The sequence below is a fragment of the Phaethon lepturus genome, unplaced genomic scaffold (assembly GCF_000687285.1).
Source record: "Phaethon lepturus isolate BGI_N335 unplaced genomic scaffold, ASM68728v1 scaffold19465, whole genome shotgun sequence".
NCBI classification, from domain to species: domain Eukaryota; kingdom Metazoa; phylum Chordata; class Aves; order Phaethontiformes; family Phaethontidae; genus Phaethon; species Phaethon lepturus.
Window position 1 is genome coordinate 60317 of NW_010542892.1, and position 23718 is coordinate 84034.

Sequence of the window (23718 nt, forward strand, 5' to 3'; positions counted from 1 at the left end):
AAAGAGTGTGGGGGTTTGTAAGTGATATACCAACTTCATGCAAATTAGTCTTGTTTATTTGCCTGATGTAATGGAATAAAAAGAAAGCAGTGGAAAAGGAGCCAAGTCATTTTCTTGTAGTCTGCAGGAGGGAAGTTGAGTGCATCTGGAAGGCAGCAGTGCAGAGAGAGAGTATATGTAATTGAACTGGCATATGGCAAAAGAAGTGTTACGGCAAATCTGCGTCAAAATAAGGGTGGTGTCAAATTGGGCTCAAATTCAGTAATCACAGGTGCCAAATGGATGAATTTAAATTCAAAGTTTAGAATTGTTGTGATTACTGTGGCATTATTTTAATATAAAATTATTTGGCATTATTTTAATGTGACATTATTTTAAATATAAAGTTTTAATGTAAGGACACTGACAGAGAAAGACAGACTCTCTGCTTCAGGAATTTAGAGTGGGAAGTTCAGGAAATGTTGATGAAAAGTACTTGCAATTCAGTCCAATACAGGACACTTAAGTTTTCCAGCCCTCAAGAGCTGGGTGGTAATTTGCATCAATGGATTTATGCCTCAACAAAATGGGATTATTTTGGCTAAGCATACCTTTTAATTTTGGAGGGAAAAAGAGCACCTTCCAAAACAAGCAGTTAGTTGAGCGTAGGAATACTTTAGGCACCTCATGCTTGGTTAAGTTATTCAAGGGCGAGTGAGACCAAAATCCAGGGAAATCAAGTACATTTGGAGAACAGCATCAAAAAGATCTTGGTGTTGGATGCAGGAGATAATGCTGCATCCTCAGGAAGCATGTTACTAGTGCAGCTCAGATACATTACAAAAGAAACCTGTGTTATTGTCCTCATTTTAGGAATAGGAAATGCACACACTGATGTTCAAAGTGGCCAGGTGCTCTTCCGTCATTGATCTGTCTTTGCCTTACACCCTCAGTCTGCTTAGCTTGTCGAGGTCACCCAGCAGGTATGATAGCTGAGATGACTTCAGCATTCCCCTTCCACCCCTCCCCAGTTGAGTGACCCTTTCCCACACCTTTCTCACTTCCCCCACTAATGTAGCCTTGCTCCCTACAGTACCTAGAAGGTTTATTTCTGTTTTTCCTTGTCAAATAAACTAAACTCCCAACTGCATTGTGCTTAACTGCTACACTATGTGCACTCCATACCTGTTCAAAATTGCCCTTCCTGGACAAAGCATGTAGGCAAACTTCATTTATCAAAGTAAGGACTTTGGGGAGAGTGCAATTAATCCTCACTTATCCCTGGAGACCTGCGAGGTGGCAACAGGTCTGTAGGTGCAAACAGCTGAAAGAACTTGATTTTTTTCACAGCCGCAAAATGAACAAAGAATTCCTGTGGGAAAAAAGCATGCACGCAGAGTAATACAAGAGGAAAGAACAGGGCAGCAAACAGGTTGGTCACCTAAGGCTTGGGGTCATTACTTGCCCCAAGCGTGGCTAGGTAGAAGACCCTCTTTCCTACATCATTAGTCTGTCACAGGGATCATAACAATTTGAAAGAGCAGGAGAAATGAGAAGGGAATTAGCTAAAATGGAGTCAAGTACCTTTTCATCATCTTTTGCAAATATTGAAGATTACTATTTATTATAGAAGAGTACTAGAAGAAGATGCTTTTCAAGCTTTCTTGCCAATTAGATAAATGGTGTTACCTGTTACTGGGAGCACCTGGATGCATAGGGAATATCCTGACCCTCCTGGTCAATTCTGCTGGCAGTGGGAAGGGCTGGATGTCTGCGCTCCACCTGCCCCAGGCTGGTACTCGCCGAGGCACTGTCTGCCCACCCGCAAGGAGTGGGGAGAGGACACCGCTGCTCAGTGTCTTCATCCTTGCATTTTCATGATAGATCTCTGGAACTTTGTGTCAGTCCTCCTTAGTGCTGTGTAGAGTAGGATGTAGCAGTGGCTGGTGGGGAACAAACTGGGTTACATTACCTTCCGTGAGAGAGTGAAATGCTTTATTTTAGCCAAATTCAGTCAGTTTAGTACCTGCGCTTTCTTCTCCAAAGAACAAACTGGCTGAAGCGTGTCCAGACAAGATCCTGGTCTGTAGTAGGGCTGTGGAAGGGATCTTGACCTGTTCTTGGTATGCGCTTGTCACAGCAGCAAGGCCTTTGTTCCTTGCTTTGCCCAAGAGGTTCAATGTCTGTGATACACAGTCCCAAGGGACTTCTGTGGCCATCTGCTTCTGATGAACTGGGTCTCAGTGCACTAATCCATTCCTTTGTAACCTGTGAATTTGCTATTTGTTGTCTTGTGTTCTGCTTACGGAACGTCAAGAGGGGAGAAAAAAGTGCAAGGCTGTTGCTTATTAGTACACCTTTTTTTTTTTTCTTCTTTTCTCTTCCTCCCCTCTCTAATATTTGGAGTGCAAATTTGGGGTATTGATTTCAATTTGCAAAACTGTAGACAGTTTGGGGCATGAGTTCCTAAGGAGCTCCTTTTTGGGGCTCCTTTTACTTAGAGTGCTGAGACACCAGCTAGGTTCAGACAGGTGCCCTGAATGGTTCCTAAATCTAATCCCTCGGTGGTGTCTTTCACTGAGGGCCCTCATATTGGGAAGCTGCCTTCCCCAATGGCCCAGTCACGCCTGAGTCACTCAACGTTGAAGAAATGTCAATAGGACCGCTCTCTCTTGTATTTCCCTGGGCAGGGTTGGATGACCACAAAGATGGTAACTTTTCCCCTTACACGGAAGGAGCTATATATGTGCGTGCATGTGTGGATTTTTAATTAGTTTGTGTAAATCTGCCCTGAAGTGTGTTGGGAAGAGGATGCGTTTTGTACTGCTAAAAATAAATACATATTAAATCTGTATATTACATTTCCCTTAGGGAAACATGCTAAAATTCATGTGTTAAATATAAGTGCAAAAAGATAAATGGAATTTGATTAAAAAAACATAACTCTGCAAGTATACTGTTTTTAATGATTTTGATACATTCATGGAGCTTTTTTTCAAATGCTTTAAATCCTAACATGAGTCATTAAAGCCACTAGTGATTTCTGTAGACAGTGAAGCACTTCCTTATAGGAACTAATTTGACAGTGTAGCAACTTAAATAGCTGGTTTAACCTCTCGTCCTTGAAGGTCTGATGGTGAAACCATTTCATCATTTCCTCTGTAATATTGTAAAATTTTACATCATATGTTCTTTCAAGATGTGAAATTACCTTTGTGTATGGGTACATAAGTGTATAAACATACATACACATGTACAGCTCTGCAGACACCCACTTTTATGTATTTTCAGACAGCTCTTTATAGGATTAAATTGGACTGTGGAATGAGACAGCTGAATCATTAGACTATGCTATATATTCTTCTTGCAGAGCTCTCAAAAGCTAGGAGACTTCTTTGGCGGGTCAAATAACATGTTGGAAATAATGTACTTCACAAATGTTCATGGTTTCCATTGCCTAATTTTTCAGAGTATGGTGCACGGCTAGCAATGGCCAGCCCATGAGCCAGTCTCTTATGTCAGAAATAGCAGCTCTGAAAAAGGTTGATGGTGAGCTTTGGTTTATCTTTTGTGCAAATATGCATTTTTCTTATTATTTTACCAAGCAGTAATCTGCATTTCTATCAATAGAACTTACTCCAACCAGGAGGACTGGGGGTGAAAATAAAAGTTACAAGACATGGCTTATATGGGTAGAGTGGCCATAGATGTTTTATCTAGAAAAGCTGAACGGTGTTGAGTTTGTGGGAATGGCTTGAGTAGAGCTGGGAAGATGTGGTATGGAGTCACTCTTGTTACAGTGGAGAAACCCAGGAAGGCAGAACTAAACTGGAAGCAGTACATCACAAGAATAGGAGTCTGGAAAGATCAGTCCCTCCTAGGGACAGGAGGGAATTGCCCAACTCACAAACATGCACACATGGCTATATGCAATCCTGGGTTATTAGGCACCATTACAAAAGCAAAATGCTAGAGGAATTGGTACAAAAAGTGCAATAAAATATGTATTAACATGATGAAATATGTATTGGAATGAATACTAAGCGGGATAAGCGTGATTCTCAACTGAAACAAATCTGGCAGGCTATAACTTTGGCTTATGGAGAAGCCCCATTGCATGTTAGCCCAGTGCAGATGTTGGAGAGCTTCCACGCTGTGTCTTATTGCACAAAACACTCCTTCTCTATGTTGAGACTATGCTTTAAAGGGCAATTTAGCACCCTCTGATTTCCCCTTCAAAAGGAGGGCAGGCAGGGAGCTGTCACAGCCTCCTGGGGAAGGACAAAGTGCTGATACAGGCTTCAAGACAGAGGGATGTCCAGCCTGGAAGTGAAGTATGTTGCATGCGTGCACACAGTGATAGTCTTTTCTATGCACTCTCTTACAGAAAGAAAGGAGAGGAGGTGACATATTTTCTGTAACTCATTCCCATTCCAACACATCAAGAGAACAATGAGGCAGACCCCAAAAGGAGAAGCCCTGGGCCCAGTTCAGCCAGGACTTATGTCATCTTCGGTTTTACCAAAGGCATTAGAATTGCACAGGGAATAATGGAGGCAGTAACTTAGGATCCTCCAGGACACTGCAGTTCTGGGAGTGCAGTGCAACTCCAATGCTAAAGTCTCTTATTACCAACTCTTCAGCATGATGTTAAGGCTTGCATAAGTCTCTAGCACCGTGGCCGAAGTGATTCAGAGGATACAGAGCTCTGAATACATCTCCACCAAACGATCTCTTTGGGAATGAAACTCCAAGGGCTCCTGTGGTCATGTTTCTTAGTAGCTGTTTATGGTTTTGGCCATAATCCTATTGTAACTATTACTATTAATGATATTGCTATCATATTCCTGCAAAGCATCAGGGAATGTTTTCCAGACAGATTAATCACTAATGAATTTGTCATCTGGCTTTGATCAGTCATTCCTTTTGAATGGTGGTAGGTGGAGTTTACATGCCAAGATTTTCTGAATAATGCAGATGCTGCCTCTAAGGATCCTTTGGAATTAATTTTTCAAATTTGGATGTAATATGTAAGCTGGGCTCCCATGGTTGTTTTTCTCCCTATTTAACATTGAGAAGAAAGGACTTTGGCGAATTGTACAGATATGTAGACCTCCACATGCTTCTACTGAAATAAAAAGCAATATTTTCTCTGCTTTTGGAGAAAGTTGGAGCAGATAGGTAGAAGTACTTGCAATCATGAAGGCAGATGGAGTGTTATCAGAGGAGTTCGAGCAAATGGGCTCTTGAAAGTGACTGACAAAGCTTCGATCTCTAATCCTTCCACACTGTGGTTTACAGCATTGAAACCTTTTGCAATGTCAGCAGCACCTGACATGAAGTATCGAGCAAATAATTACAATAAATAATTGACATGGCAAAGTATAAATCTTATTTCTGGTGAAGCATAAATGTCAGAATACTGTCTGCACAAAAGCCAAAGGCTGTGCAAATTGTAATTAAAAGCATTTAATTTAAGTTAATCTTCATTAGGAACATAATTATGTCCGCACACAAATTGCTTCAATGTAATTGTCACAGTTGTAAATAACTAGTTATATCAAGCAGCTTTTCTTCAGGATAAACTAGCTAAGAGATTATCAACTGTTTTAGAGCAAAAGCAGAGGGTGTCTGTTAGCATATCTGTAATGCATGCATCCATGGAATTAAACCAAATTTGCCACCCTTGCCCCTGCAGGTACTGCAAAGTGGTACCCACTCACACATCCCCCAGGGCTCCAAGTAAGCTGTTGTGCAGAGACGAGAGGATTCTGTCTTGGAAGTTCAGTAATTTATTAGAACTCATTGTAGAGAAGCAGAGCAAAAGGTCCTCCCCCCCCAAAAAGGACCAAACTTGGTTTTCCAAGGGGTGTTTTAGTCTGCAATGGCACTGGCTTCAGCCTTGGCCCTGTCTTGTAAGCATGGGAAAAGTGTACCTTCCATAAAGTTGTAGTTTTCTAATCAGATTATCAATGGAATTTATACATGGACTTTGCTCTCCTGATGCCCACAGGAGAACTACACACGGCAGAAGCCTGGAGCTATATGCTAGCAGCAATGTTCCTCTAGCGGAGAAAGGCGGAAGTCTTCCACTCGTCAAGTGGCATCTACCAATAGATTACTGTAATTCTTTCCTTCAGGTCTCTTGATTGCCATGGGGATTTAGGGCCTGATCCAACGCATGTCAAAGTCAATAGGGAATTTTCCCACTGAGCTCTGTGTGATCAGAATCACATCTGCTATAGAGGACTGAAGAATGTAATGCGTGTTGGATTCTGCTGAGAGCAACCTGACCTGAATCCAAAGAGGTTAAGAGTAGCTACTGCAAGACTTAGCTTAGAAAAAGAATGATTTTGTCCCCTTCACTGCCTCAGGAAACAATGCCATGAATGCACTTAAGAAATTAAATAGCACTTGGGAGATGAGTAAAACTAGTCTTATAAGTGGATGTGAATGCTTGAAATGGATGTCCTAACAACATAGTTTAAAAGTAGAAGGACTTTTTAACTGCTGTCAATGCTCTTCCCAAATAATCTGCGCTGTTACTGCTAATTGGCATAAATCTTGCTCATAATACCCATAGCGGAGATTTGCGCTGAATCCATTGCTAATCCTATAAATGGGTGAGTTTGATAAAGTGGGTTGCTCTGGGCATTGCTAATTTTATTTTCATGCTTCTACTTGCTATCATTCATTAACCCCCAAATGGCAAGCTGGTCTGTATACAGAAACAAGAGAGCAATAGTCATCTTATTAGTGGCTGTAACCATGAGTGGGAAATGACAATCAAATAAATACATATACAATTTAAATAGGATGCCTTTTCTTGTGTGTCGGTACGATGCTACCTGCTAAAAAAGGGCCGGGTTCTCATCAGCACATGCAAATTAAATCTAGTACAAGGTAATTCTATACCGAATGGCAATATATAACAATATTGATGCTTTATTTTTAATTCAATGTAGGTGAGCTGGGCACCTTTAAGAGGATTACAAAAACAAAGGCTCAGGCCATAAGATAAGAATTCCCAGATTTCCAGTTACATCCTGAAGAGAAGAAAAATCTGTTCAGGAAAAGACTGGAAACTTTATCTGCCAACCAGTGGCTAAATTTTACATCTAGTAGCCAGAAAAACATAAAAATCCACTTTTTCATATAAGTCAATGTCTTATTGTGATATAATGCTTAGTTATATGACCACCTGGTAGTCCTTAAATAATCGTATACTGATAGTCTGGGTTTGCTTCCAGTGAAGGAAGTTTGGATGCAAAATCGCATCTCACTAAACTAGTAGTAAGCAGAACAGTTTGCTTTGTGTACGACTACCAATAATCTCTGCATTGTCCTGCGCTCAGCAAGAGCCCCGTCCAAAACAAGTTGTGTGTGCCCAAGCCGTGATTTCCACGGTCAGAACTCAATCGAGTAAAAACTATGACTTAATGCAACACATCAGAGGGACAGTGGCTGGATCTACAGAACCAGATCAGATAACTAGGGAAAATGGACAGCATACTCCTTAGAAAAACTTTTTACATGTAAGTCAGCTTGGATAACAGAATTTAATACTTGCCTAGGTATTACAAAGAAGCGAAAAGCAGTTGCAGAGAAAAAGATACCATTTGTTATCTAAGGCCGATTTTTTTCTTTTAGGCAGCCAGAGTTAGTTGTTTTCTTTTATCCAAGAAAGCTGCCTTGGAACAAAAACAATACAATGGTGTGGATTTGGTATCCTCTTGAGGAAAGAAACAAAATATTTAGCCTGGACTACAAAGGAAAAACAGTGTAAAAGTTTTTAAAATTACTTTGGCATGTTTGAGTTCAAGACAGCACAGAAAAAGCAAAATGCTTGTTAAATCATTCTAGTGTGCAAGTATCACAGCAGATTTGATCCACGAATTGACTGCACGAGAATGCCAATTGTCAGGATATGATTTTTAAATTTTTTTTTAAAGGATGTTCATGTGTTGCCTTATTTGGTCAGAGATGCTTTACTGCCTCTTGGTACAGCAGAGAAAAATAAGGGAAAGAAAAAGGGCAACTGGTTTAGTACAGCGACATCTTAATGAACTCTAACACCACATTCCCTAAGGAAATATATATTCTGGATTGAACAGTATTTCTTCAGAGACACCAACAAAAATATAACACTGGTCTTGTTACAATTACCTCTCTCCACTTACTCCTGCTATCCTGTGCTTCAGAGATGCTGTGTTTCTGTTATTGTTCTTGAACTCGACTGGAATTGCAGACATTCAGTGTTTTTTTAAAAAGCTCAGCCTGCACTGGCTGCACTAGATGTTTATTAGAGTGCTGGAGCAAATTGAAAGCATACCACTGTGGGTATGGAGCACATCTCCACGGAGAGGCTGATAGTGCTGGATTACCTGTCGAAAATGATCTGAGATGAAAGGGGAAGGGAGCAAAGGGAAACTATAAAACATTTCAGGGGAAAAAGATAAAAATACAAAGTTTTAGAAGTGCTGTCAGTATAATCAGGGAGTAAAGTGAGATTGATGCTTTGCATAATTCTTTTGACTTCAGTAGATTTGTACCAGGAGGCTTGTATGCCAATACAGGTTTGGCCCTTTTGTTTACATTTCTTCTCATAACTGCATGTTTAGTCTTTCTGCAGTGTCTGCATATGAGTTTCTGTATGAGCGGCATTTCCACCATGAACAGACAGCAAGCCTTGGTTCTTTCTTGGCCTCCACAACAGAATTAAAAAAAACCCCCACACAACAACAAGACAAACAAACAAAACACCTGCATCTTTTAACTGATATTAAGGTCTCAGCTTTGCTGAACCTAACAAAGGTTTATTTAACATCCTTTTGTTTTAACTGTAGTTGCAAAGTTACTGATCTCCACAGTCACAATGAGGACTCGGAATCAGTGCTTTGACCCAGGGCTGTTGGGTGCATAAGTGAGATTATAGAAGCTGACTCAAAATCTGCAAGGAACAAGAAATACCTTATTGTCTGCAGAGGTGAGGATCGGCAGGAAGGGTCAGGGAGGCAAGAATCTATAATATCTGGCAAGGTGAAGACTACTGCAAGGTGCTATCTGTGCTCACGCCGGAGTGCCACTGAGAATGAATAGCGCAGTCCAGTTCCTGCGAGTGTCGGCGGCAGCAGAAAGAAGCCCTGCGTGGGCAGATGCCAGGCTCCTGTTCCTCATACCAGCAGAAAGCATCCATTTATCGTGGAAATGACATAGTCAGTCTAGAGGGGTGAGGGCTGGGGAAGAGATGGAGAGTGAGGGATAGGTGAAGAGCTGATCAATTCATGCAGCAATGGAGAAAAGAGGAAAAAATCCAGATGTGTTATTTCTGTGGATCAAGGAAAAAAAGCGGTACACAATTATCCCAGAGACAGTGCACAAAGGGAATGTAAATGCGTACAACTGTCTGCAGCTGGCTGATCTGTGAGCTCATGTAGTCACCTCTGTACATGCAAGAAGTGGAATTTGCTATTTCTTAGACGTTGGGAAAGAAACAGATACAGTTCTGCTTGTAAGTCTCTGGCCGTCTCTTGTTTCTCTTATCACATATCTCTTGGGGGAATCTCATAGCAATTACTTTCTAATTGCTTCAGTAGTCTACAACTCATTTTATGAGAAATGCCATCCAAATATAATGGTTCTTGCATGTTTCACAGAAGCAGAAATTAATTGCATCATAATTTTTAAAACTCCTTTCTCTTTGCCCTTCTTCCATCACATAATACTTTGTATTTCAAAAAGAAAGGTAAAATATTAAAAATGAATTTTATTTTTTCTTAATCAGGTACTCTTCTGCCACTGCTTAATGGCAAAGATTCACCCTGATGTACTATACGTTTATGATAATGATGTCATTTGAATTATACTCCCAAAATTAGTATGGACCCTTTAATACCTCTCCCAGGTGCTATTTAGTCGGGGCAAGAAAGCTTTAACCTTCTGCCTTTCGGAATCCCCCTAGTAAATCAACTGCATCTTGGGATCATCTCCAAATGAAATTTGCTTGCTACACAGCAGCAAGGAGACGTGATAGGATTATAAAACAGGACTATTTTTCACTGCAGAAATGCTTGAACTCACTCCAGACAATTATGCAGCCTGCCATTTTACACATCATCTATTTCAGTATTCCTGCATCAATTATTCCATTAACATTACTGCATACTAAGCTAGAACTTGTCACTGGTCCTGTAGACATGGAAGGGATGGGATATATTTCAAATTAAAGAAAAAAAGAAAAAAAAAAGGAAAAAAAGCATTTTCATGTGAGAGGCTTTGGGACATTCATTTCGGCAGTCTTGCCACATGTTCTGTACAAAGTATTTTTATCTCACAGCCGCTTAACATTGTTAGTTTCTACCCTAATATGGTTTATCTCAGGACATAATGCTGAATGTTCCATTACTCTGTCAGCTGAATTGAAAAGACCTGTTAATTAGAAAAAAATTAATAGCTTTATTCAAAGATTAACAGAAATTAGGGTGAAAACAAAATTGTTGCGATTGGGGGGGGCATATGCATTTGCAGTAAATTCAGGAAATCTCCCAAAACACAAAGAACATGCTCAGAATTATAATTAAGGAAGAAATTTTAACTCCCTGAAAGAACAGCTTGATGGCAATTGTTACTTTCTAGATTTAACGTAGCATCTGTTACAATTTAATTTTTAAAGGACACCATTTTTAATTCCCATTAATCTCCAGAATTAACACTGTAATAAAGATCTTTGCAAACACTGAAATTTAACTAGTCAAAATGCCTTTAGGAGCCTTTACAGAATATTTGCGCAATTGAGCAACAGCTTTGATGCTATGAGTGGGGTGAAATGCAAAGCCAATGTTAATTAGATACAGAACTGGTTGTATTTTCTCATCTTCTTTAAGAATTAGGCTGACTTGGATGCATAGGCTGGAAATGAAGTCACACTGTTGGAGGACAGGACGGCTTGTTCACTCTCAGGTTTGGAGATGCATATTAGGAAGGATGACTTGAAGGTTGAATGCTTTATATTTGTGTCTTTTTTCCATCAACATTGATAGCATGAGGTAAAAATGTTAGCTTTTCGACATCTCCTTTGATGCGAAACTGTTTTGGATTTTGCGGATGTTGAACAAAGCAGAGGAGATCTGTACAAAATATGAGCTCAGTGACACATCCAAGAATTAATTCATAGAAGAAGTATCTTTAGATATGTTAAAAAAGCATAGATGTTTGAAAGTCTGTGTAGTGGGAGACCTAGACCCTGAATAAAACCAGTGCAGACTAAGCTACAAATATGTGCATAAGCTGAATTGACAGAATCATCTTGTCTGGGCAGAAAAGGTTTTTAATTACAGCTGAGTTAGAGTGCGTCTTCCCCAGGAAAAATTGTGATAATACATTGCCGTAATCCTAATTAACATACGCTGTCTACCACAAACACTAAGGAAGACAAGGTTATCCAGAGTGAAGGGTGTTGGTGTGCTGCTGTGCTAGGGGAGACACAGCCAGTTTGAAACGTGCTAACTTCGAAGTCAGTGCTGATGCCTGACTTAAACTGAAGGGTCCTCAAGCTCTCCTGATGCACTAATAATAATGTGAAGTCAGACACTGATTTTTCTCTAGCACTTATTTTGGAAGGAAGTTACTGATGTCAGCAGGACTCACGACAATGTGGAATGACTACATTTCTCAAAGAGAGGCTGCCTCAGTGAGTAAAACACATCCACTTGTTACATGGAAACCAAATCTGTTCATATTTAATATGATTTCTTTTGTCACTCTGGGTAATTATGGAAGACAGAACTTCCTCTCTTATGTCTCCTTACACCACATCACAAAGAGGCTGTAGGAACAAATCCTGCTATTTCATAGAACTGCATAATCCTCTTCATTTTGCCAGAACGTTATTCTGCCCGAAAGCACTGTGCAGGCATCCTGCCCTCTGCTTCCATGGCTACATGCTGGGCAGTAGTTAGGCAGAATGGGTGGGTTGCAAGACAGTGGACTTATCCCTGGAAAATGGAAATGCATGAATAAATCAGTTTTGTCCCCCAGTAAGGGTTCATCTTTGGCCACTGCTGTACTGGGCTGAAGTCTATAACCATACCCAGGTGGGTGAAAGTACAAAGGGAGCTCTCTTTGGTAGCTGGCCAATGTACTGTTCTTTGAAATGTTTGGGCTGAGAATTAAGTTCTCGATGCATGTGACCATGAAATAATTAACGGGAAGAAGTATTTTTACATAATGCTGACTGATAAGAGCAAAGAAGGAGCAGGAGCCAGGATAAGACGTTAAGGGGGAAAAGATTCTCCCAGGGCACCCTTCTAGTGGGTAAGGAAAGCAGAGATGTTGTCTTAGTCTTTTAAGCAGACAACATACAGTGCATGTGGGGATGGGAGCAGTTCTCACAGCTACAGTTTTACTTCCTCCCTGCCATCTTGCCTAACCAAAGTCAGCAGGCAGAGGGGTGGCTGTGGGGACACTGGTTCTGACCTTCTCATGCACCAGGTAGGTGCTGTGGCATGGGTACAGAGATAAGGGCTCCTTGGGGGAAGCAGGGACCAGCTGTGAGACAGTCAGGGTGTGACTACTGGTCTTCTCCAGCTCCTTACAGCTTGCTTACAAGCAGTAAATGCTTGGTGAGGCTTTTCACTCTCTGGGCCTGTTGGTCAGCTGATGGTAATATTCTTTCTGTGCTCCCTGAAGATGGAGGAGGTTGCTTGCAGGCACACACCAAGCCATTCAATACTGGTACAGGGTGTTTTGTGTATTTGTGTTTTAACCAGGGTGAGGATCTATTTACCAAGCCTCTCCATCACCATCAGTACCGTTGCAGTTAAAGAAAAACCCACACAAAGCTGAGCAAGAGCCTTTCTCTTTTATGAAGATATGCACAATAGGATCAGCAACAGCTGTAGGTTTAGGAAGTTGTTGCTGGAAATCCCATTAACTGGAACTTCCAGTCCGTTGGTTCAATCAGCCTGACCTTGAGTAGGTTGATAGGCTCCCTGTGCCCCTACTTTCAAGACTCCCGTTTCAAGTAGTGTTGCTTGACCTTGACCACGTAATCATGCTACTTCCAAAGTCTCTGATGTTCTTCTGCAGTCCAGAACTACCGTTTCCTCTCAAGAGTGACGGCAGGGGGACAGTTAGGAAGAATGGTTTGACCGTTCTCTGAATCCTTAAGTGCTACCTGTTTTGGGGCAATTTGTGCTGGAAATCTTTCCTCTCATAGTCTTAATTTGTCACCTAGAATTTCTGGGTTTATGATTTTCTGACTGGAGAAAGGGTGTTTATACATTGGTGTTGATGGCTGTGCTGCTTATGCCCCTGAACTGCCCAGCACATTTATCCTCAGCCTGTTACCCTCATGAATGCAACGGCAAGCCTTTCTTCTAGGTAAAAAGAATCAACAGCCTCAATATCTGTTTCATAGTCCCCTCCATACATATAGGGAATGGGGATAACAAACTAACCTTTCTTCCGGGGGCTAATTGGATTTCACACAGTTTGGAAGCACCATTAATTCAACAGACATATTAAATTCAGCTTTAACATTCCTACTGGGTTGCTTGGCTATTGACCTTCCTCCCCTACCTTACTTTTTATTCTATTCTATTTTAAGCTTATCCATTTCCAGTACTTAAATAAACAGGCACCTTGTGCTGCAGCCCTTTTGAGAGCAGTGTTTCTTCATGCATGATGTCTTACAAGCTGCTGTGCACATACATGCATGAATATTTCTTATTCCACTTCAATAAGCTTCACAAATGCTTATTATAGAAATAATGCATATTGGTCAGAAGCTGGTGTCCCTGCTCTGGTTCAGTCGCATTATGACAAAATAGTCCAAGTGGACATAAAGCATTCATAATCAACCTACTGTAGTTATACAGCCTAATTAAGAAGATCTGCATTTTTCACCAATAAAAAGGTGTAGAAATTCCCTCTTACATCAACAGAAACACCTGATCATGCTGACTTGCCCAGAATTTTCTCTTCTGAAGGTGAGAAAGGAAGAAAAAATCTCTACACAAGGGTGGAATTTGATTGTTTCAATCAATCTAGGCTTAAACGTAAGCCATGGCTCTCCATGAATACAAGAAAAAGTTAAGATCTCTGAATAATGTTTTAAAGAATGGAAATTTCACTGCATGTTTCTATTGAGAGGTTGAATTATGGGCCCTGAAACCTAGAGACGATTTTTCCTACTCCTCATGATGGCTCACTGAAAACACAGTACTGAGGGGACAGCATGACCTTGGTCTTGCCAGGTTTCCACATGTATGTCTGGTGGCACAGGAGAGCAGAGATGGAAGAGCAGATGACAGAGTCCTTTTCCCTTACTGATGTGTAGCTCAGAGAGGGGCTCCCCAAAGTGTAATTGCACATACTTCCATGGCATGGGCTGGGCACACAGGAGTGCTCCTGATCCATTTTTGAATGTCAACATCCGTGCTGCTTCTGCTCATCTTTCTATTGCTTATCCATTTTAAGTATTTTTTCATAAAAGTGGATAAGTAATTCTCTTTCTGTGAATGCAAATGTGGAATCTATTGAGTGGGTGTGTGCATACTTTATAGAAATAATTGAATCCAAACATCTCTTCTTTTTAAATGCAGGAAACCAGAATCTAATAAAATATAAATCAATTCAGTGTCTGCTTTGGGCTTGCAGTCTTCAGACTGTTAAAAAAAAATGTATTAAGTGCTGTGCATTCCAATATCAACATCTTTATTTTCCATCATATCCTCTTAACCCCTTAGGTCTTCTGAAATCTTTTTCTTTCTGGACATGTGTTGAAGGGCTTGTCAGAGAAGAGAAAGCAGTTCATTTAAAGTCTGCTCTGCATGTTCATTAATTCCCGATATTCACTCTAGCGCATGACCTTACTGAGTCTTCCTGTGGACAAATCTGTGTTTGGTTTCTGTACGGTGCTTTATCGATTGCAAACGCCCAACTGATAATTGTAGAGCACAGTTGCCTTTGTGATTTAGGACTTGGGCTTCTCAGACCTGAAATAAACACACCACTGCCAATTTGACTTGGGGTACAGTTCTTGGAGTATAAGTAAGTCCATTGGATTTCTGGTTTGAGTTTAAACAGATTTTAGTTACATTTGCAGCTCTGTTAACTCTCTGCCTGTCTAGCTGCTAGTCTGACTTCCTTCGCTCCATCTAGCACCTAGTGCTGAAAAAGAAAGGACATGAGCAGGCATCTAAAATATGTTAATTGTCTTTAGCTAACAGATGGTCAGATGTGTTCAATTTTATAGCATTTATCAAAGCAACTGAGAGAATAAGAGGATGTCTTAATTCAGTTCTGCTCCTGATAGGCTTTATACGTGTATGGCATGCAAATTGTCTTCTATGGTCTTTTTGGTCTTAAAGGAAGCTGTTTCTGAAGCCAATTTTTCCTCTGTTCTGAACTCTGGAAGCCTACAAGCTGAAAAAGTATGATGATTTGAAGAAACCAAATGGACATCTCTTTTCTTTGAGCATAACTGTTAGATCTGCAGAAACTTAGGGAACAGTTTGAAGCTACCGATGTACTGGTATCACCTTCTGTTCTGTCTAAATTCTTAAAGAGGAGGGATATTACAGAGAGAACAGTGAACAAAGTCATTATGACTAAGGGAGAGAGGAGCAGAGGAAAGAGCTTTGCACTGGCCCTCAATTATCCTAAGACTTGCGCAGAGTCAAGCAGTTGGTTAAAGATGACAGTCCCCAAGATGGAAGACAACCTGCGGTGATATTATTCCAAATCTCCTTTGCCAGACCTCTGCTGGCCATTTAGGCAGAGTTTTTTCTTCATTCCATGACATAAGGAAGAGATGGAAAGTCTGGAAGCAGGACTACGTACATAAATCACTGTTCTGAATAATCACTAGCTACAGTGTCTGATCATTTATCATTCAGCCTCAGCTGGCTCCATCAGCTAAAAATAGGAACCTCTGATAAAGACATTTCCCAGAAAGGTGAAAAGACAGTTCAGTTAACCCTCCTGGTGATGTATGCCAGAGACATGCTCTGTCATCTTGGCAAACAGCGATGGCCAGTCCGGGCTACTGGGGGTCTCCTACTAAAGTGGCAGCCGAAGGAGCTGCAAGAGCTCCATCCAGCAGCAAATGCAAGCGAAATGTGGCTGGAACCTTTGTTACTGCTGTGATGATCTTCATACTTGTAGAGAGTGACAGTGAGGGCAAGTCATTCGCCATGAAGACACAGCGAACTCTGTCATTCTGCAGATTATGAAAGGGAAGAAAAGGAGCTGGTTAATCCTAACACCCTCTCAAAGCTGCTGGTAGGTGCTTCAGACTAAGGCTTAAGTCTTCATCTCGACTCCTAATTCTTTTCACTTGTTTTATTTATTAATGATTTACAATTTTTAAATACTGCTGCTGCCTCCTGGAGGATGGTAGAAATAGCCAGTGATTCACAGCTGTGCAGGTATAGATCCTGCTTATTTAACGGCTCCTTTTCCGGGTGAATGCAGAACATCTGTAGCATCACAGGTATTTCAGCAAACTGGGAGCTCACGTGCAGGGAGATGCTTGAGGCAAACTCCATTTTGTCAAAATCTTGAAAAATGCTTAGTTCTACAAGTATTAAAAAGAACAAGAAGGCTGTGTTTTTCCTTTCTGCAATTAAAACTGCTGCAGCAGACACTAATGGACTGTCACTGCAGAAATCCCCTCTCAGAAATCCTAGCTATACTGTCCTCTCAGGGAAGGTTTTTCTAATACAGGCAGAGAAGGATTTCACTTAATGAGAAAAGAAGCTGTGCTTAATGAAAACCTAAGGAACTTGAAACAGTTTTGTACTCCCTAAAATCTCTGTTAATCTGTACCAACTTCTATTTCTTTCATAATAGATATTACAAAGTTTTTTAAAAAACAAACCCTGACACAGAGAAAAATGTTACCATTAAATCCATTAGAAATAATTACTTTGTAAGGAATAAATTTGTGTCTCATCGACTGGAGTATGAAGGTTTAACTTCCTTCATTGGAATTGCTTAAGCTATAGGAATTGGAGGAAAAACATTTCATGCAGTATGATTCTTTTTAAGTCAATATTGTCTTTTTAATCCTGAATTACAAATAAAATATTATCCTCCTTTAAGCAAATGCATGGACATATATCTTGGAAATCAATGCAATTTATCCTGTCTACTGTAATTATATACACAAGTTTAATTCTTGTTATAAATAATGAAGTTTGTAGACTTAAAAATGGAAAAAGACAAAGTCTTACTTATTTGATGGTTTCCAGTGTCATTGCTAAGGGTGCATGATAACAGTCACCAACAAAATCACCACTTTCAGGTAGCAGCATAGGTCTTTGCACTAGCAGGCTACTATTGGTTTTTGTCTTGTGCTCTAATAAATTTATAGCTAAGAGCAAAATGCAGCATTTAAAAACAATGATTTTCAGGTTATCAGCTGGGGTAAATTTTTGTCGATGTGAACTTTCTTTCATGGTTTTCAGGGCATTCCAGATAAATTATTGGATATAATTAGAATAGTAGATTAGAGTAAACTTTTTTAAAAAAAAATAAGAAAACATGAGAAAAAAGACTTTTGAAGAATGGAGATAAGAAGACTTATAAGGTTATTCTGAAGTCACTAAAAAACCCTAAAACTATTAATACAGGGTAGAAGTTTGGCCTTGTTTGTCAAGAACAAGCCTGAAATATTCCATACTGGCTAATAAGGTGTTGACCCAGCTATCCCAGCAGAGCAGCCCATCGTCCCGCTCCCCGGCTTGTGTCCTCATTAGCTTCGTGTCCTTCAGCGATGAGCATGTCTAGGGCTTTCTCCTGGTGGTGTTCCTTTTTCTATGCACCACTTAGGCAAGCTGGCCCTGGTGCTCTAAGATCCAGCATTTAAGTCGCATGTTTTCACAAAGGAAGTTTACATCAGCGACTTTATGTAGACAGCAATACATATGGGGCATATTTCAGAGCCATACAGTAATGATCAAGGATTTAAGTTTAATAAACAAAAGGTGAATAAAAAATACCACACATGTGGTGAACATAAGCAACATAGCTAAAACTGCATAATATGTGACACCTGTTATTTTCTGAATTTTGCAATGTTTTGCACTGTTTAATGAAAGTGGGGTTGGTTTTTGGCTCTCTTTTCTACCATGTTGTGGTGAGTTCTTAATAGTAGAAGTTACAGCAGGGAACAAAAGGGAATAAATAAAGCAAATGCAGAAGTTAATTTTTTCCTGAATATTAGGAGCTCAACAAGTAGATTATCTAATTTCTCTACCAGCCTCCAGTACTCATCCAGCCAGCTGTTCATAATTATAAAATACACATAATAACCTACTATCTGAAGGGACAAGAATGCAGCAAAGTGAATTGCAAGTACCTCTGCTTGGCATGTAATCAGGTTTCTATCCTTGTGCATGCTGGTAGTTTTCCATCATGTTTGGACCCTGGATCTGAAGGCTTTCTTCGTCGCCTGGACTTTCTTTTTGTTTGAGGTGGTTGTGGGCGTTCAAGAACAAAATATACACTTTGACTTATGACCTGGAGAAAATAAAAGCACCTGTGGGTTCTTTCTGATTTAATCTAAAAGTCTGGAAAATTTTTAAACCCTTATGTTGTGATCTAGATTTGCACCAGGTTTAACTGCGCAGTGCTTTCTATACTGAAGGGTGAGCTAAGCAACCCATAAATCTTTTCCAAGGTATAGGGATAGTACTTAGCATTCAAATGGGAACTTGTGTATTGAGCCAAACACAATTATTTGCAAATGAATCAGTGCCATGCATCCGCAGGGGGAGGACTGTAATACCAAGTGCTGGTTTGAAATGTCATCTTTTCTGTGGGAGAATTCTCTATAGGTAACATGTTAACTATTTTCAACGTAATTTTAGGCAAACAGAAATTGGAATTCACTGAAGTTTGCAAAGAAAATTCTAGCTTTGATCAAAGCCATAGCAGATTTCAGCTTGCTCCATTTTGAAAATCATGCTGATGTGAAAAGCAAGCCTTTCACTAATGTTTGGCATCTTAACCAGAGCTGGCACTCTTAGGCAGTGCTTTAATTATACATTATATTAACCAGTGTGAAATACTGAGCCTTATTAAGATATCCAAAAGCCTTCTTTATAGTTGGTTTATTAGAGCTTGAAATTAACTTTTCACAGTCCAGCTCAAATGGATCAGTAGATACGGAAATTCAGCTCTGTCTACAGCAAGTTTCCCCACAGTTACCTCCAGTGCTCTCTCCAGTCCCTTGCAATGCATCTACCCTCTGTAAAGACTCCAGTGCCCAGACATGCCAGAACACTGGGCATCAGCTGTCAACCTGGTACCTCCATTTAGATGTCAGTGCCAATCTTGCGGTTGCTTGGAATAGTCTCCTGAAAAAATGGAACTTTAAAAAAAGCATGTTTACCCTGAGCTCACCTGGGTGCTCAGATGTATGGCTGGTTGATGCTGGAGGTGTTCCACTCTGGTGTGTTTGCAGACGAACATTTTTTCTCCTCCTGACAAGGTGCTTAGTCAGTAGTGGCTGAGATGTCAGGAGCTCAGGTTGAAGTTCTAGACAAAGTCAATTGGATAGAGGTACTTTGTTGTCCCTCTAGCCCTTACAGGCAGGTGCTGTGCTGAACACTTGCCTCTTGAGTAGCTACACAATGGCTTTGAAGTTGGGCCTTCCAACATTTTCTCAGTGGTATTTTTCTCCTCTTCAAAATAACAGTGTTACTTTCCACTTCATGTGAGTTTTCAAAGCATTTTCTGGAGATGGCAGAGCATCATCTTTCTTTGCTTCAGAAAAGCACCCATCAACTTGCCAGGAGCCTGAATAAAAGGCAATTTTCTACTAGATACTGCTCACAAGTCTGGGTATTTATGGATCTCTCCAAAGAGCAACGATGTGCACATTTTCAACTAGTTGTTGCACTGAGATGATTCAGATTTTTAGGTCTGTGGAGATAACACAATAGCATTATCATCAGTTACTGTGTGATTACCACTGGTTCCAGTGGAGTTACCACTGGCATAGTTATCTTGCTGTTGCTGTGTAATCCCATCAATTATTTCACTGGTAACTGTGTAAATTACCACAACTGTAACTGTGTGAAGATCTGAATGGCTAATTATTCACACTGCAGCACCTAGAAAAGTGGATGCTGAACAGTCACCAGCAATACTGTCCTGGCTGGTACAAAAGATGCACAGCAGTGCTCTCAGCTTTGCTGGCCCACCCCTTGCACAAGTGGTAGAGAGGAAGGCACGTGGTACTAAGGTCTCCTGCCCCTAAGTACCTGCAGGTACAAAGGTATTACCTCCTTGAAGTGCTAACGGTTAGTGGAGACACTTTCTGTAGGAATGTGTTGCTTTTCAGTCCTTCTTGATATTCCCACTAAAATGAGCAAAGCCATAAATGTCCTCAGCAGACAGTAGGAGTCTGCTGGACTTGGTGTCTTACTGTCTCCCACGCCCATCTGGGCTGGGACCTGGACAGGAGAGATCTAATGAGACTGTAGCCACAGTCTTTTTTCAGTCAGAGCAAAACCTGTACATCCTTTCATTTGTCAATATTTAATGCCAGATGGCAGGAGACAGGATTGAGAGGCTGTACCTCCTGCAGCATGCTCCATCTGAAAGTGAGCTGGAGCAGAACAAGAGGTCTTAACATGTCCCAGAATATCTTCATGTGGCTTCAGTTCTCGTTAGGATGGCAATATTGGACAGGATGTGGTTGCAATAGCATGCAAGTATGAAGTACGTGTCTGTAACCAAGAGGCTTAGAGAATATCTATTCCATGTACTTGCATGCTCCACAAGAACATTTCCTAACATGACATAAGAAATCTGAGTCCTATTTCAAACAAACTGAAATATAATAACCCAGGAACAATGCCTTCAAGTATTATTATTATATTGCAGAAGAAGAGTAGGAGCCAACCATGGGCATCACTATTGTCCCAGGTCACTCAGATATCCCTAGGGAGTTTGTAATGCACATCACACTACGGGAAAAAATTAAATAAGACCCTCTAACCGTATGGAGAGCTGAGTTGTCCACCAGTCAGTGAGATGATATTCCTCAGCCGGCTGGGAGGAAAGTGGCAGATGGTAGTTTCATCCTATATTTCATCTCCCAGCTAATTACAGAGAAGTAGGAGAACAGAAGACAAAGATGCAAGCCTGATGTGCCCTTGTTTCCCAATAGTCAGCCCACCCTTTGAATAAGATTTATCGCTAGGATGTGCTTTTCAAAATCTTTAGAACTTCTTCCATTTTCCTTGTTCCTGTACCTAATCAGGTTTTTTGCTTGGGTTTTTTGTGATGAATATTGGTTGTTCACGTCTTGATTTTGTTAAAAATATTGTTAAAACAACAAGTCTATCATCCAGTAGAGCAATAGGGAGAGTTACAGATGTCTGCCAGTTGAATATAGGGGCTAGCTCCCAGTGCGAAGGCATTTTAAGCTTTTCTCCTGATAGCATGCTTCCAGTCACCTGCCATGCATTTTCAGATTTCCAAACTCTCAGTTATCAGGTCTCCAATGAAATAAGTGGATCTGCAGCTCCCACATCTTCTGCTTTGCTTCTATTTGATGCTGCAAGGCAAGGCATGGGTCTGGAGCTACAGGTACTACAGGATATTATTTCTCCCTGTTTAGGATGGCAAAAAAAGAGAAGCAAGGTATTCAGAGCCGTTAGCCAGCATGACCATGTCTTCTGTTTATCTCCAATAGCTTTCTACATCCTGCTCTTGTGGTGTCCCCAGACAGAGGTCTTAGTTTTAGGTGACTGAAAGTTATTGCTTTTCCCACAGGGCTGTTCTGGGGCAGAGCTCCCACACCCACAGCTGCCGCACACTGTCCCCTCCTCGGTTTGTGCCCTTCCCACTTGGTAACCACCTTCCCCACCACTCGGCCTTCTGTAGGATGGGCAGCTCTGCAGTGAGGAACAGTGCTTTATCATCCCATATCTGGGTGGCAAAAGCAGGGAGAAGGAGAGACAACATCTGGAGTAAATCTGGATTTAAATGATGCTTGGGTAGGAAGCGTGTCCGATGATCCTTTGGGCTTCTCCCTCAATGGCACAGATAAATCTTTTGGCTTTAAAACCTCTCACCAAGACTGCCTGCTCAGCAAGAGTCACCTTTCTGCACCTGTGCTGTGCCCAGCAGCTCTTTGCCGTCTTAATGGTTCTTTGAGATTTTGGGCTCTGTTGGTACTAAGATACTCATCAGCATGGGCAGTGGTGTCACAGCCTTGCCTACCAACCTGGCATGGGGGGCATCCCTGTTTTTTACTTTAGAAGCAGCTCAGGAAGGCCTGTGTCATTCATTAGGGTAACGAATGTATTCTGTCAGCTCCTGAATGGGTTGGAAATGCCATACCTTACAGAATTTGCAGGGTAGTTGGGATTTTTTTTTCTCTCTTTTTAATTACACTTTTACGCTTGACTTGCCCAGAGAAATTGTGTGTTGTGCACCAGGCTTCCGGGAAGCAGGACTGAATTAGCATGGGACAGGGGGAACAGCGAAGAGGCAGCTCCCTCCTGTTTAAATTAAAACTAAGCCACATCAGAATGTTGCCAATTAAAAATAAAATTAATGACTTTGCTTTCTCTGTAGGTGACCTGTCTCCACGATTTCTTTGGGGATGATGATGTGTTTATTGCCTGTGGTCCAGAAAAATTCCGCTATGCACAGGATGACTTTTCTCTGGATGAAAGCGGTAACATCAAACACACACTGCTCTCCAGTTTGTGTTTTTATTTGATTTCCATTCAGTTGCTTCTATGAGATAATAATGCTGCATGTTTGTTTTGTTTTTTAAGACCTAGTACATGGAATTTAACATCCTTTTGTGATGTACAGCCAGCGGGATATTATAAGCAAGCAAATACTGATGAGGTAGCGCAAGTCAGAACAGGTGGACTCCTACACTGTACCACCATTTGACATTTACTGCAAAATCTGGTCGTGTATATCCTTTCAATTTTATCCAGTTGCAGCCAGATAGATACTTTTTTTTTTGAGTACTAAATCTCTACTTTTTTGTTTGAAGCACACATAAGCACACACACTGCCCATCACTCTTGTCCTTACGTACACATGTGAATATTAAAAATTGGGAACAAGCAAAGTTAAAAGAAAAATCAATCCCTCCATTGCTTTCTTCTGCTGGTTCAAAAAGCAGGGTGGTAATTAGCTTTTTGACGAGGGACTGGGACCGCACCATTATTTGTCCCTGTTACAACTGCAAGCACAGATCTGTAATAGGCGAGTCTCTGTGATCAATTAAGCCATGAAATCTTTGATTTCACAGAATACATAAAGCTTGCTTGTAGGAGTTGCCACCTACCCCACCTGGCAACCGTATACACCCAACAGCGCAGGCTGTCTGCTGGTGCCAGTGAGCGCAGCAAGGGTAAATTAATGTAACTTTGACCATTTAAACTAGAAGAAAATGTGGTCTCCAAACATCAGGCTCATTTCCCAAAGCTCTAGGTATCCTGTATAAGGAACAGGAGCCCCATGAGGTCTTATATGCTACAAACTGGCTCAGCATTGAAGACCAAAGAGGACTTCTGCTGTATACCAGTAAGTCCAGCAGCCTCTAATCTTCACTGTATTTTTATCACTCCTTTGCAAGCCTGATCTTATTTGATGCTGGTACTTCTGACCTGTGTACTCCAGATGAACCCATTTGGTGGTCTTGGGTAATTCAAAGAAAGTTTCCAAGGTTCAGCTGAAAGTTTGCAGACAGAG

At 40.9% G+C, this 23718-nt stretch overlaps 1 protein-coding gene across 1 annotated transcript in view; it reads left to right on the plus strand.

Moving 5' to 3' along the window:
* The window catches only part of DCX (doublecortin), a 72103-nt gene that overhangs the window by 33396 nt on the left and 14989 nt on the right, over positions 1–23718 (plus strand). The window contains exon 4 of the mRNA XM_010288196.1: positions 22579–22681. Within this exon, the coding sequence (XP_010286498.1) occupies positions 22579–22681 (103 nt within the window). The remainder of the gene's footprint in view (positions 1–22578; positions 22682–23718) is intronic.